We start from the raw sequence: 13,509 nt of genomic DNA, 5'->3' as shown, positions 1-13,509 counted from the left end.
CGTGCTTCACGGATATCGGATTCTACGTCCATCTGCTGGTGGTAGTGGACTGGTCCCCTACGGACCTCAAACCACTCATGCTGGTTGGACCCCCCCCCCCCTAAAACTTGAACTCCATGATTTTCCTCCAGCCTTTGCAAGCAACGCTGCAGGCTTGTGCAGGCAGCTCAAAAACAAGGCTATCAAGTTTCATTTAAAGATGGTTTTCAATGAAAGCCTTTCTTTATAAACTTTAGCCAGCATTGGAAGAGAGTGCCTTAAAATTGCCTAGTGGTTTGGTTTCTGAAGGCAGTCCTTGATTCTTCCAAAAGCCCTGTGAAATAGGGCCTTTCTCCCTGTTTAATAAAGACAGTGAGATGGACGTCACGCTGAGGCCGCACAGGGAGGAGCCGGGAGAGGTGGGAGTGGGTCCCGAGCGGCCTAGGACCTGTGCTTTTACCCAGCACACGTTTCTGCCTCACGTGCCAGCATGTCGCCTACGTCCGTCCACAGGGGCCTCTCGGTGTCAGGCCTGCTCTGTGGGTTGTCATGCAGGGTATGGGCCCCTGGGCAGCTCGCGTATGCCGCCCAGCCGGTCACAGCTCATTCTGACTTCAGCCCGGCTTCAGGCTTCCAGGCTGTGTGTCACTCCCCGCAGCGGGAACAGACTCCGGTTGTGGGGGTGACACCATCTTGGACACTTACATTGCTTTAGGAGGACTGCTCTGCAGCTGCCAGGTCCCTGGAGCCCGTCTCCCTTCAAGGGGGTCGGCCTCCCTCCCACGTGAGACCCCACCCACCTGCGACCCCTCCCACGCGAGACCCCACCCACCTGCGACCCCTCCCACGTGAGACCCCACCCACCTGCGACCCCTCCCACGCGAGACCCCACCCACCTGCAGGCCGAGGCGCAGCTCCCGCAGCGAGCCCCGGATCTCTCCGGTCAGCGTGTTCGACCGCGTAGGGGGTGCGCTCCGCCACCTTGGCCATCAGCTCCGGGATGTTAAACTCGTCCGCCACCCGCTCCAGTATGTCTTCCAGCACAGCCTTCACCTGCCGCACCGCAGGAGACACGGGGTTAAGAAAGGGCTCGAATTCTGGGAGGGACTTCAGTTTCTCCTAATACCGCAAGCGGGGAAGACGCCAGTCATCCATGCCCGCGCCAGCCACGCCCTTGGCTGCCCGCTTAGGTCCGGGCTGGAGGACCGGCCACCAGATGGCCTCTCCACCGGCTGTGACGTGTGCAGCTAGCTTAAACAAGGGGCACATGTCTTTCCAAGAACTGGGAGTTGCTGAAACTCAGATTGAAACGGTTACCTGTGAGAGTCAAATTAGAAAGGCACAGGACAGACTTGGGCCAAGTGTGGTGATCATTGTGGGCCATGTGAAGTATGTATGTATATGTATATATTCATTCTATTCTGAGTACAGGTCGTTCTGTACCTAGGATTCCTATATCAACATATATATATTATATACATTCTATTATATACATTACATATGTATATATATACATGTATATTCATTCTGAGTACAGGTCATTCTGTACCTAGGATTCCTATATCAAAATATATATTATATACAGTCTATTATATACATTCTATTATATACATTATATGTGTGTCTCTGTGTGTGTATATATATATTCATTCTATTCTGAGTACAGGTCGTTCTGTAGCTAGGATTCCTATATCAAAAAATATATATATTATATACATTTTATTATATACATTCCATATATGTATATATATTCATTCTATTTTGAGTTCCCAGGAGGCCGCCTGGGGGTTTCTGCCCTTGGGTCCTGGAAGAAGCACCCCCACCTATCACGCGAACCTCCCCCCACCCCACCACGATTTCTTCAGCCACACAGCTATCTGCTAATTAGTCCAGGAGAGCTAGAACAGCCAGGGGCCCTCTCCTGGAAAACTGGACTCGAGGCACTGAGATACCGAGTTATTTGGGAACAAGTGTATGGAGGCTGAGCCTGCCATTTTGAAGTCAACGAGCAAGTCCCGGTCTGTCGGCAGAGAGATATAATAAGCCAAGCGCAGACGTAATAAAACGTGCGCCAGCAGAAAAGGGGGGGGCAGGGAGAGGGCAGGGGGACAGCCAGAGAGAGTGCCGGCCTTTCTGGGTCCTGAGATACAAGTGGTGGGTGTCTAGTGTTTGTCTGTTTGCCCGTCCGTCCATCTTTGTTCTCCCCTCTTCTTAAGACGTCTCTCTCTCCTTTATGAAATGACCTCTTCCCCATTGTTTTGGGGTACAGTCATCCCATGACCCAAGTAGGCCAACTGGAGCATGAAAATTGTAATCTCAAGACTGAGATTCAGGGACAGAAGGTGGCTGGAGCCACCGCCAGGATGGAAGTGCCCCGCAAAGGACTGTCCACTTGTCTGTCCCCTGGACCCCAGAACCACGTGGCTCCTCTCCTTCCTCACGATGCTGCTGATGTGGGGAGCTATTCCTGGCCTCTTTCACTCAGCTCAGCGGGTCTCTCTTGCGCACCACCAAAGAACCCCGACTGAGTTAATACGGTTCTTTTGGGCGTTATCCATGTGAATCTTAGCAAGTCATTTAGGTCTGAATTTTCCGAATCTGTAAAAATGCCTAAGAGCGTTTTTTTCTCCACCTGTCCCCCTCTCCCCCAATTCCCAGGGCAGATGTAAAGATCAAATCAAATGAGTTGATGAATGTGATAGCACCTGAAAGCTATAAAAAAAGACACTATAAATGTAAAGGATTATTAATATTCACTTTGCCTGGTATTGTTAACATATGATACATTCTCTAGGAAAGGAGCTGATGTTAAGGGGGGGGGGGGAAGTAAAACTCATCACCCTGTCACAAATGGGCTGCTGGTGCTGTCATAACAGAACCTGGAATGGAATTTTAATGGTACCTGAAAGCTGCTGCTCGCGTGGCAGACAGATCGCTAAAATTATATCGTATTTCTGTCTCTGGAGTGGAATTGAAGAAACAGCCCTTTAACAGTGAGCTGCCATTGGACATTATTCACAAGGAGACGGAAAGAGAGTCTGGAGGCCTTGTTCCAAAATACGCCGGATGTGGGGACACAGAGTTCTACTCTGTCACCCACCAGGCCACCGCAGAGCGCTAGGGGACCAGGCGTGAGGACGGCAGGGCTGTTAGTGAAGGGAGCAGGTCCACAGACAGAGACAAGTCCCTCTCCTGCTCAGAGGAGCCCACGGGCTCCTTCAGGTGGGAGGAGTGGGCTCCAAGGGATGCGGTCTACTTTATTCACACAAGCCTTTTACTGGGGGGGGGGGGGTGACAAATGCTTACCAAGAATATCTAAACATTACAGATCCATATGACGTTAGAAGCAAAATCCCCCTTCAACTTTTCCTATGTTCTCAAAGGGGGGGGGGGCAAGAATCACTAATTGCTAATTTTGGAGTTTATAATTCTTGCAGGTATCCTTCAATGCATATAATTCCATCCATCCATCCATCCACCCACCCACTCACCAACCCACCCACGCATTATTCATCCTCCAGTCATTCTTCATCTATCCATCCATCCATTCATCTATCCACCCACTCACCCCCCCATCATCCATCCACCCATCCACCCATCCACCCACCATCCCCATAGTTATCATGTCTGTTATGTCTTCCTTCCCCTCCCCTTCCCTTCCTGTCAATCACTAACAGAGTTATACTACACATAGCTTTTCCAGTTTGTCTTTTTCACCTTCTAATAAATATTGGACACACTTCCTTGTTGGAACATGGGGATTTGCCTTGTTTTGTGTTTTTTTTTTTTCTTCTTTTAAACACTATACATTATTTTACTGTTTTGGCAGACCATAGTTTATTGTGTCATTCCCCTGTTGGATATTGGGTCTGTTTATTATTTCTACTACTGTAAGCAATCCTGCAATAAATAAATATATCATAAAATCCGTGCACTTTTGAGTGTTCCCACTGGCTGAATTCCTACATATAGAATTATGAGTAAAAAAATATGAACATTTAAAAGTTTTAGTAGCCATGGGCAAAAACTTCTGCAATTTAAACTCCTACCAGCAGAGATGAGAGTGGTTGTTCTCCTATGCCCTCGTCACTAGATACTATCACACTGAAAAATCTTTACCACTCGGTGAAAGATGACATTTCACTTAATTTCATTCCATCATGAGTGACTCTGAGAGTATTATCATTGGCCATTGGTATTATGATGGCCAATGATTATGAATTTATTTTGTGTCCTTCATCCCTTCCTCTCCTCTTTTCTTTCCTTCTTTTCCCAGATGTAGAATTTTTTTGTATATTAGCAAAATTTGCCCAGTTCCTCATACCTGTGGTACTAAGAGGTTTTTCTAGTTTGGCAAGTGATCATAGTTTATCCATTTCTGAAACACACACACACACACACACACACACACACACACACATTATTCTGGGAGATAGTTGGAAAAAAGGGATAAGAAAATGACAAGAACTAGGGGCGTCTTTGAACGTTGCCCAGAGAACCCTAAGTCTGTCGCCTACATCACCCCAGCGTTTGATAGTTTTAAAGCTAGGAATGTTTTCTGTTCTGCACAGTTTAGATTCTAGGTCATGTAAAGATTCTAGGTCATGTAAAATTTCTTTTTTCTTCTTCTTTTGTTCTCAGATTCTATCTTCTGCCTCAAATGGTGGAATAGCCTGACCGCGTGATTCTGGGCGTCTTTCTCGAAGTACGTGCAAGGGCATCAAGCTCGTTAGGGTGCAAATCCCTGGGCCTGACCCCAGACTCAGAGTTAAGATTTCAGGCTTCTTTGTTCGTTCCGAGGTATATTGAAATTAGAGAGCCACTAATTTACTGACACCAGTCCGCACCTTAAACAGCAGGACAGCTCCCTCAGTGTCAGTCAGTTTGTTTTCTAAAAATCCCTGGAGCTTAAAAACTTGATGACTCCCCAGGCCTCTCAGCCCTTCCTCTTCCAAGCAGGGTTCCTCGTAAGCCCAGCAGAATCTCGTGTCCAGGGAGCGGTTGTGGTGTGGCGGTGGGGAAGGGGTGGGTCTCTCAGGGGATGAATGAACTGGTCTCAGGAAACAGGTCAGGGAGAACCTCCATGTCGGTGCCCCTTCCTTTCCTGCCCTCTGCTCTGCCCGCGCCAGGAGCAGGGCCCTCGCTTTGCCGCTGGTCGTCCCCAGACCCGTACCTCCTTTTTCTATCCCCCCCCCCCCGTATCTTCCCCAAATTCCTGGAGGTCCTGTGCTCAGCAGCACTTGACGGTGTGTGGTAGGAGGCTCTGCTTAAATGTCATTCACTCAGAGAGAAGCTATTTTTGTCATAAAGAGGATGAGTGAATCCAAACGAGCATCATCTGCTTGGTGGGATGAGGGTGGAGGTTTTCAGGACCAGCTTTCCCACCCGGCATTGCTGTCAAGGAGTCATGGGGTCGGTTTCCAGCTTCCCAAACCACCACGGTTCACCTCCTTCCCTTTGGCATTGAAGTGAACTTTGGGTGGACTCGCAACGCGAACCCAATGGCAGGGACTTCCTATGATGTCGTCAGATGGCCAGCACGGTGACCTGACTGAGGAAGGGGAAGGGCTCTTGGATCGAAGAGCAAGTCTATTGAGGTTGGATGTCCGCGTGCGCGGGGAAGGTGCGCACAGGGGTCCTGGCGGGGAAGGTGCGCACAGGGGTCCGCGTGCCCGGGGAAGGTGCGCACAGGGGTCCTGGCGGGGAAGGTGCGCACAGGGGTCCTGGCGGGGAAGGTGCGCACAGGGGTCCGCGTGCGCGGGGAAGGTGCGCACAGGGGTCCTGGCGGGGAAGGTGCGCACAGGGGTCCTGGCGGGGAAGGTGCGCACAGGGGTCCGCGTGCGCGCAGGGAAGGTGCACAAAGGGGTCCGCGTGCGCGGGGAAGGTGCGCACAGGGGTGCTGGTGGGGAAGGTGCGCTCAGGAGTCCGCCTGCACTGCCAACACGGCCCGGCCTGGCCGTGGGAGAACAGAGCAGGGTCTCCGCCTGCAATCCTCAGCTCCCCAGCTCCCCGAGCGGTCTCGGGCAACCCCTCCCCATACCTTTTCTTCTCTCGTGGCCGCGGCTCCCTCTCCGGCTGGGTTGTCCCGGGGCTGCAGCTCCAGCAACGTGCAGAAGAGCTTTTCTGAAGTCTGGGTCAGGAAGCCGATCTCTGCGTTGGGGTGGAGGCCGTAGAGGGACGGGGACTCCGGGGGCAGTGCGGCGTCAATGTACTAGGAGTCAAGGGCAGGCTCACTCAGAAACAAACCACGGCGTCCCCCATCTCCCACCTGGTTTCCTACTCCAGAGGATGGTCAGCGGGGCGGAGCAGGCTCGGACAGCAGTGTTCCCTCGGCGGTCCCGGTGAGCCCTGCTCGCCCGCGCTGGCAGTGGTCAGCGCGCTGTCCACCCACCAGGCACACCGTCGCCTCGCCCCTGGCCTTCCCTCCACACCACTAGTTTTTTTTTTTTGTTTTTTTTTTGAAGCTGGAAACGGGGAGAGACAGTCAGACAGACTCCCGCATGCGCCCAACCGGGATCCACCCGGCACGCCCACCAGGGGGCGATGCTCTGCCCCTCCGGGGCATCGCTCTGTCGCAACCAGAGCCACTCTAGTGCCTGGGGCAGAGGCCAAGGAGCCATCCCCAGCGCCCGGGCCATCTTTGCTCCAATGGAGCCTTGGCTGCGGGGGGGGGGGGGGGGGGAAGAGAGAGACAGAGAGGAAGGATGGGGTGGAGAAGCAAATGGGCGCCTCTCCTATGTGCCCTGGCCGGGAATTGAACCCAGGTCCCCCGCACGCCAGGCCGACGCTCTACCGCTGAGCCAACCTGTCAGGGCCCACACCACTAGTTTTTAAATGCTGAGTTGGTTTTCCAGAACGCCCATACTCCTGAAGTTGTCCTCTGGTTGGGAATTTAGAGGAGTTTGTGCATCTCTAACCTCACCTGCTCCCACTGCTTCCTGACGCACACCTGTCCTTCTGCACAGGAGGAGAGCTTCTCAGCGCATTTTGGAAATACTCAACCTCACCTGGTACCTTTGTTCAACTTCTTCTAGGGCCAGAGAACTCTTCCCCTTGACTCCCTTTCCTCTCCCTCCTGTTTAGCCGAACCAGGGATGACACACTTCAGTGCAAACACGGAACAACGCGTTCAAAATGGACGTGAGAGTCGGGTGCAGGACTAGGCGAGCTTTGCTGTGAACCAGAGAGTTCCTGCCTCCGGTGATACATAGTCTCACTTAAAAATTTTAACACAGTGTGTGTCCCCCCAATAGCACATCTCAGTGTCACTTATGGTGGGCCACCATCGGCTGTCCCTAAAAATAAAAGTCTTCCTCAGCATGAAGGCTTCCTTTCTTTTCCAAATATTCTCTGAGTACAGTTCTTTCTGTGAAAGTGAGAAAAAGATCCTTCAAGTTTAGCTCCTAATTTGACTTCAACAATTTCTTGGTGTTAGTACATAGAATCTTTCTTCAAGGCAAATTTGCATTTATTTTTATATTTCTTTCAGAAGCTGGCACAGTTCTGGACTTCTTGGTGGTTCTTTATAACTATCTATTAACTGACAGGTTAAAGGGAGGAATGAAGAAAAGGAAAATCTACCTCAGTTATTTGGAGGTTTGCAAACCAAGTTCTTATTGCCTGTACTGACTCCAGTCTCTTGTCAAACTGCCCCAGAGACACTAGGGGACACTCTTGCACAACTTTCTTGTTTAAAAGCTTGGAAGGCTTTTGGTCAAGTAGTTCTTTAAAAAATAAATTCTCTTACTTTTTAGAGTCTTATTGTTTTTAATTTCTTCTCACAGGTCCCTTTTTTCCCTGGATTGAATGACTTTTATGAAGTAACATAAATTTAAAGCTTGTAGCTAATGTTTCTATGACCAGAATTTCTCTTAAGTTTAGTATTCAAAGTTCTTCTAGGCATCTTCAAAAGTCAAGCAACCAAAATATTTGGGAAAAAAAATCTTGGAATATATTTTCCATGGCAGGCTAAACAGGCAAAGATGAGCATCTTAGAAATATCTATAGGAATAATAACATAAAAAACCAAAGTAATAGTATAAACAAGCCTCATTGGAATGTTTTTCTTTGTGTATGTGGGCATGTGCACCTGCAGTCATAGCAACCCACAAAGAATAGGAATGAGCGATCTGCCCGCAAGATCACGTCGCTTTGAAGACATTTAGAATCACTGATATAAACTTGAGCAAAAGCTAGCGAAGTTCTAACCTGAAATTTTGCTCCTAATGGCTTTGTCAATATCCTGAATGAAAACAATCAAATGGACGGACCCAAATGTTATTTGCAGAAAAGAGCAACACGCACAATTATTGAACGAAACGTCTAGAATAAGAAGGTCTCCCAAGGCTTAATTGTATCATGAATTTGAGGCTAGAGGTCCTGCAGCTCTCAGATTGAGCAGGGCGGACGTGGGGCTGAGAACCACCCTTGGTATCAGCGTGGCTCTTGAAGCCGTTCTTCCTTGGGCCTGCGTGGGCGTCCCTAGGCCACAGAGCAGCGCGGAGGGGAGACCCAGGGCCCCTGTGGGCGCCTGTCTGCTGCGAGGAGGGAAGGGCAGAACCTTACCTGATGGTACCCGTTGTAGTCCATGTTGCCGGGGCAGGGGAAGCCGGGGGCCAGGGACAGCTCTCCTTCAAACATTTCTGGTTTGATGAACTCCTCCAGGTACGTCCTGCAGAGCCTCCGGTCCCAGTCGTCGGTGATGTGGCCTCCGTACATAATCTCTCCGAAGAGGTAACGCAGATCGTCATAGGGGACCTGAGGGCCGAGGCAGAGAGAGAAAGGCCCGCCACTCAGGCACCCGGCTGGCCCCGTGTGTGGGCGCAGCAGAAGCCACAAGGTGGGATGTTCCTCGCGATTAGGAGCAATGCTTGATCCCCCCGTGCACCCCGTGCCCCGCAGGGTCTGGTTCACACGGGGGCTCGTTAAAGCTTGAAAAATTACATCAAAGGCTGAAGTGAGGCGAGATGCCGACCCCTGGCATACATGTGTCCCCTCTCGTGGTCGTGAACTGTGACAATGGAGACTGGCTCTACCAACAAGTCCTATCCACGGGCTGATGTCGAATGGAGGAAAATGCAGACCAAGGTGCGTGTCTCCTGTCCTGCCGTTAATTAGCACAGTCATTCATGGTCTCCTGGAAAGTCCAGAGGGAACGAACTGTGGCGGGCAAGTTGGCTGCTGTTGAAGGTGTGGGCAGAAGCCCCGGGAAGAGCCTTGTCCCAGTGCCGCAGATAAAGGGATGGACTATGTGTGTGGGGGGGCATTGGGCTTCCCGGTCCGAGCTGGAGGCAGAGGGGCTGCTCAGGGCTTCCCGGCTGGGAGCTGGAGGCAGAGGGGCTGCTCAGGTCTTCCCGGTCCGAGCTGGAGGCAGAGGGGCTGCTCAGGTCTTCCCGGTCCGAGCTGGAGGCAGAGGGGCTGCTCAGGGCTTCCCGGCCGGGAGCTGGAGGCAGAGGGGCTGCTCAGGGCTTCCCAGTCCGAGCTGGAGGCAGAGGGGCTGCTCAGGGCTTCCCGGTCCGGAGCTGGAGGCAGAGGGGGCTGCTCAGGGCTTCCCGGTCCGGAGCTGGAGGCAGAGGGGCTGCTCAGGGCTTCCCGGTCCGGAGCTGGAGGCAGAGGGGCTGCTCAGGGCTTCCCGGTCCGAGCTGGAGGCAGAGGGGCTGCTCAGGGCTTCCCGGTCCGGAGCCGGAGGCAGAGGGGCTGCTCAGGGCTTCTGATCCGGAGCTGGAGGCGGAGGGGCTGCTCAGGGCTTCCCGGGCCGAGCTGGAGGCAGAGGGGCTGCTCAGGGCTTCCCGGTCCGAGCTGGAGGCAGAGGGGCTGCTCAGGGCTTCCCGGTCCGGAGCTGGAGGCGGAGGGGCTGCTCAGGTCTTCCCGGCCGGGAGCTGGAGGCGGAGGGGCTGCTCAGGGCCCCTGGGCCTGATCTATGTCCCCACCAGAAAGGAGGAGGCTGTGTTTGTTCTCTGACCCAGAGGAGCGTTGACGGCGTGAACTTTCCTTCAGTGGAGGAGCACGGGTCTGTGAGTGCGTTTTCTCTGAACCAGGAATGTCGGACAGAAGGAAGGAGACAAGGTGTAGCAGGATGTGGCTGCTGCTTCAGCTTCGGCGAGACCCTGCCCCTGTGAGGGGCCGAGCTCCCCAGGAGAAGTTCTGCGTCCTCGGCTAATTCAACTGGGAATTTGTATCAGGTGCGTGCGGGGAGGGTGCGCTCTTCTTAGCAATCCACGGTGCCCTGGAGCTGTGAGCACGCAGGGTGGTCTGTGCACTCCGGGGGCGGGGGGCTGACTCACACCAGGTGTGAGACACGGAAGCACCTGAGCTTTTGTGCTACTTCTCTGGGCCTCACGCTGCCCCGGGTGACCACATGGGTAAGCTGTACTCCTCACTCCTCTGACGGTGCATACGCGCCCCTCCCTCCCTGCGCTGACACCCCCTGTCCGTCTTGAAGGTGGCCCTCCCGACTGCCCGGAGCCGGCCAGCACCCTCACCTTGGCGTTGGCCTCCAGGAAGTTATAGAGCACATTCACGGAGATGGTGAGGTCCCCGGTGTTGAACGGGTAGGAACGGTTCCATCCCTGGGGCCCAAACTTCCGTCTTTCTGCCACCACCGCGTGGAAGTAACAGAGGGAAAAGAGGATGCCCTTGAACTCCGTTTCCTGGGAACACATCTCCAGGGTGTCCTGAAAGAGAAGTGTCGCAAGCGGAGGTTAGCACGGAGGGAGCGGCCGTTCTGCGGGGCATTTCAGGGGGTGGGTCAGGGGGTGGGGGTTCTTCAGGTCAGGTTACCCTACGTCCCGGTTAGGCTCTGAGCTGGGTACAGTGGGGACTACAGACTGCACTGCGGACAGGCACGGGACGGGGTCGGGGTCCGGGTCTGAGGAGACCCAGCAGAGGGTGGGTTTGAGTTTAGACTTCGAGTTAAGGTTTACGATCAGGTTCTAACGCCCGGTTTGGTGCACAGCTCACGTCTGCCCACACGGGGGCGCTCACGACGTTCTCAAGCGGAGCGAAGGCGTTTGTCATGTTCACACCACTTTACCCTGGGGGGGGGGGCTCCCCCAGCATCGTCTCTTATTTCCCGCCTTCCTGCCATGCTTTTCTACCCAACACGGAACCTATGTCACCTTATTAAATTTAATTTCTCAACAGAAAGAGTCGAACACAGGGAGGGCTCCATTCCACGGCTGGACCCCCACTCCCTGACCCCGGGCTAACTGGAAGGCCAGAGACTCCAGATGCCTGCAGCCGTCCGCCGCTGTCATCTGAGCGTGAGTGCCGGCCCCTCGCCTGAAGGGAGTGTGCTGACCCAGTAAGTGTGTGACCAGTGAATCCCATCAGTTTGGGCTCCAGCGACATGCCCTCTTCTATCCTGGAATCTTTATTAAACATGTGGATTTGCCCCAACCCCCCCCCCCCCAAACCTCTTGCCAGAGAAAGACCCTGAACTGGGTTCCCCCAGAAATAGCTGAGAATTGAGCACTGGGTTGTATTGAGTAGACACAGATGTGGATGAAAATAAAAAATATATTTTTTAATAAATCAAGATGTGGTCACAAACTGGACCGGACAAGCTCAGGGAAAGTCTACACAGGGGCCTCGCGGACTCAGGGAACTAAGGTAAACCCAGGATGGTCTAGATCAAACCTTGCTAACTAAAAGCAGTTCATGGAGGGTAGTCACGTCCGAGGGAAGAACTTGCTCTAAACAGAGGTCAGTGCTTGCTTTTACTCAAGCCTGTCTGCTGTCTTTTGCATCCACGATAATGCGCCTGATAACATGCCTTTGGAATGGAAGAGTCATCTTCCCTCTCCAGCAGGCCAGGCATCTCACCAGAGCAGAAGTCAACAGACCCCTCACTGTTCTTGTTCTGTGAACCATTAACTGTTAGCTGCCCCGTACCTGCCTATGTAAGTGTTTCAACAACACAGGCGTTTTCACTTTTACCCCATCCCAGAGACTTCCCGGCTTTGCCTTCTCCGCCTCCCTAATCTATCACCAATTTCCTGTGACCCCTATGTCTTCCCCTTTGATTCTGACGTATAAAATAAGTGGTGAGACCGCCATTTTCCGGAGCATTTTCCTCAATCTGTTGAGACTTTGCTTCCAGGCACTTGTCGACACTTTGGCTCAAATCAACCCGTAAAGAATTCCTGCAGGTTTGGAAGTTGTTTTCCGCTGACACAGGGCAGAGGTCAGTCTCAGAGGGATGCCTCGTGCCCGCTGGGCACTGCCTCACAGCCCAGCCCCCCCCCCCCCCGGGGGCCACACCTGAGTGAAGTGGTCCAGGGCCTTGTGCAGGTTGGCGCGCATGCCTGTGGGGGGCTCGCTGGTGACTTTAATGGCGTTCTCCAGGATGCCCTGGGGGATGAGGTGGCCCTCCGCGGAGGGCGCGGGCTCCGCGCTGAGGAAGACCCTGAACGCCGGGTGGCTGTGCTCCCCGTGCTCCTCCAGCCTCCTCTCCAGGGTGCTCAGCCACTTGGCCACCAGGTGGATGTTCTGGTGGGAAAGATGGACCCCCCCCCCCCCAACACACACACACACGATATAGGCATTTGCTTCCGTTCACTGGAAACAGTTACCAGGGAGCCGGCCTCAGCTTTGAAATCACATTGCCGTGTGGATGTCGGGGTTCCTGGTACTGGGGACCCCTGCAATCGAGCCCACCCCCTTGATAGCCCGAGTCTCTCGGCACGGTGTTCTCAGAGCTGACCGTGTCTCAGAGAAATTGTGTGGCACGGACTCTCGGACCCCCCCCTCGACCCCCCAGGGTTTCTGGTCCAGCTTGAAACCTATGGACTCTTACTGATCCATGCCACCCCGTTAGATTTAATTTTCTAAATAAATTAAAAAGCAGAGAAGAAGAGGCTAATTTCTAGTAGTTACACATGTGAAGTTCCAGTCGTGAGTGTAACGAAGAATGTTAAACGTGTAACACAATAGAAAATATACACCAGAAGTTCCTTAAAATGCATGGGAGGTGACCAGCAGCCAAAACATCCAGCTGCTGCGGCCTTCCCCCAGCTTCCTGAGCCGGCGCTGAAGCCCTCGAGTCCTCCCACGCAGAGCTGAGTCCTCCCACGCAGAGCTGAGTCCTCCCACGCAGAGCTGCGGAAACCAGCCACCTGGCCAAGGGGGCGGCGCTGAGTGGGGGAGGGGCGAGGAAGAGCACGCAGGAGGGAGAAGAACCGGAGAGGCCGTAGGAGAGAGCGAAGGGCCCGGATATGGAAGGAAAAGGAAGTGAGAGGGGAAGTGTTGGTCAAATAAGTTTGTAAAATATGATTTTTATGTTTTCTCGCTTATAGTTTGCATTGGGGGCTGGGCAGCGCCAGGTATATGTGGTCAGTGAAATTGCATGTTACCTTCCTGCTCGGGAAGGGCCATTGTTTTGCTGATGTTTGCTGGAGGAGAGGTTTTCGGGCCGGAGAGTTTTGAAAAAAAAGCAGAGAAGGAGGAGAAGAGGGAGGGGGAAGCCATGTTTGCAGGGAGAGCGGAGAGAATGCAGGATGCTGAGGAAGAAGCCAGTTTGTGCAGAGAGAG

General features: G+C 53.1%; 1 protein-coding gene across 1 annotated transcript in view; it reads right to left on the bottom strand.

Moving 5' to 3' along the window:
- Positions 1-13,509, bottom strand: part of DNAH9 (dynein axonemal heavy chain 9) — a 277,538-nt gene that overhangs the window by 3,001 nt on the left and 261,028 nt on the right. Inside the window, 6 exon segments of the mRNA XM_066364537.1 lie at positions 876-939; positions 941-1,032; positions 6,020-6,190; positions 8,545-8,736; positions 10,461-10,652; positions 12,241-12,468. Of these exon segments, the coding sequence (XP_066220634.1) occupies positions 876-939; positions 941-1,032; positions 6,020-6,190; positions 8,545-8,736; positions 10,461-10,652; positions 12,241-12,468 (939 nt within the window).

The sequence above is a fragment of the Saccopteryx leptura genome, chromosome 2, assembly GCF_036850995.1.
Source record: "Saccopteryx leptura isolate mSacLep1 chromosome 2, mSacLep1_pri_phased_curated, whole genome shotgun sequence".
In the NCBI taxonomy this organism is placed as follows: Eukaryota; Metazoa; Chordata; class Mammalia; order Chiroptera; family Emballonuridae; genus Saccopteryx; species Saccopteryx leptura.
The sequence above is the reverse complement of the archived record's forward strand: the minus strand, read 5'-3'. Positions and strand labels throughout refer to the sequence as shown.